At 47.5% G+C, this 1,302-nt stretch overlaps 1 protein-coding gene across 3 annotated transcripts in view; it reads right to left on the reverse strand.

Annotated features, from left to right (window-relative positions):
• PRKCQ (protein kinase C, theta) overlaps nt 1-1,302 on the reverse strand; it is an 82,997-nt gene that overhangs the window by 22,125 nt on the left and 59,570 nt on the right. For all 3 annotated transcript variants that reach the window (XM_005885299.2, XM_005885297.2, XM_014532601.1), the window contains one exon: nt 536-627. In XM_005885299.2, coding sequence (XP_005885361.1) covers nt 536-627 — 92 coding nt within the window. The remainder of the gene's footprint in view (nt 1-535; nt 628-1,302) is intronic.

A 1,302-nucleotide genomic window follows, 5' to 3' on the forward strand; every position in this document is an offset into this window, starting at 1 on the left:
GCAGTCCCAATGGGTATAGGCAGCCTGTTCGACTCGCTTGTGTTGAGGGCTGCTCAAGAAGGTGAAGATTTATTCTCAGACTAAGTGTCCCTCCGGATTCTGAATTCTCATGCTCGGAGCCACAAGCTTTATGGGTTTGCATTGACCTTTCCACGAAAGGCCTCAGCTTCATCCTGCGACCGCCTTTAAAATCTGTGCTCCATTGGATTGCTCTCTTTTCAAAGGGCACACATTTTCTTCCATGCTCACATCATCAAGAAGCCTGAGGAACTGGGGCATCTCCTTGAGAAACTACACAGTTGATTTCAAAACACAGAGAAATTAAACAACACTGACAAGAATGTAAGCTTCACACACTAGGAACGTGGTTGCCTGGTGTGGTGTATTCTCGGGGGTTACCTCATCCTGGGAGTTAGGTGTGCTGGGTGAGGAAACAAACAGGCCCCAGGGAGGGAAGGGGTGTTCTGTGAGCACTGTGGGGGCACAGAAACTGCATGAACTGTGGAAAACCCCAGACCCTTCGAAGGGCTCTTACGTGGCTCTGGGAAGGTCAAACTTGTGGCAGCTCTGGATGTGGTACATCAAGTCTCCTCCATTGAGAAATTCCATCACAAAAAAGAGGTTTTCCTGGGGAAAAACAAAGACAGTCCCAATTTTTAGCTTCCTCAAAAAAAAAAAAAAAAAAAAAAAAAGAAAGAAAGAAAAAAAAAAGAAACACAAGGATTACGTTTTAAATGGATGTAGATGATTTCACAAGAGCCAATTCTGTCTTCAGATCACTTACAAAGAGATAAAATTCATTTAGATGATCAGTAGCATTTCTGTACCCCCAGAAGCCTGGGAGCCCATGGAACGCATGCTGGGAAGCACTTATGCAGCAGACGGGGCACAGTACAACTGAGGGTCCCCCTGAACCTGCCTGCCCAATGGGATGGCGTTGGGCCCATAGTGAGTGCTGACTGTATACCTCTGAAACTGACAGTGCGCAGGAGAGTAAATGCACATTGGGGCTCTGACTCCAGGGGCAGGGAGAAAGCACCCATTCATTCTACATGCAGTAAAGAGTTCTGAACATATTTTACAGGCACGGTCCTGTGGGAGGACTGAGTGTGAGATGCTCATTGCTGCCTCACCCATCAAAGATGGTGAGACACAGTCCTGCCTTCAGGGTGCTTACAATCAAATATAGCCTTTTACCCACCAGTGCAGGCTTTGCTGGGGGCAAGCCACAGCTTAAGAGCATGTTGCCCCCAGCAAGAGACTTCATCTGTATTTTTAGAGGGGAGTGGGGTGAGGTGGGAG

This window comes from Myotis brandtii, unplaced genomic scaffold (assembly GCF_000412655.1).
Source record: "Myotis brandtii unplaced genomic scaffold, ASM41265v1 scaffold9, whole genome shotgun sequence".
In the NCBI taxonomy this organism is placed as follows: domain Eukaryota; kingdom Metazoa; phylum Chordata; class Mammalia; order Chiroptera; family Vespertilionidae; genus Myotis; species Myotis brandtii.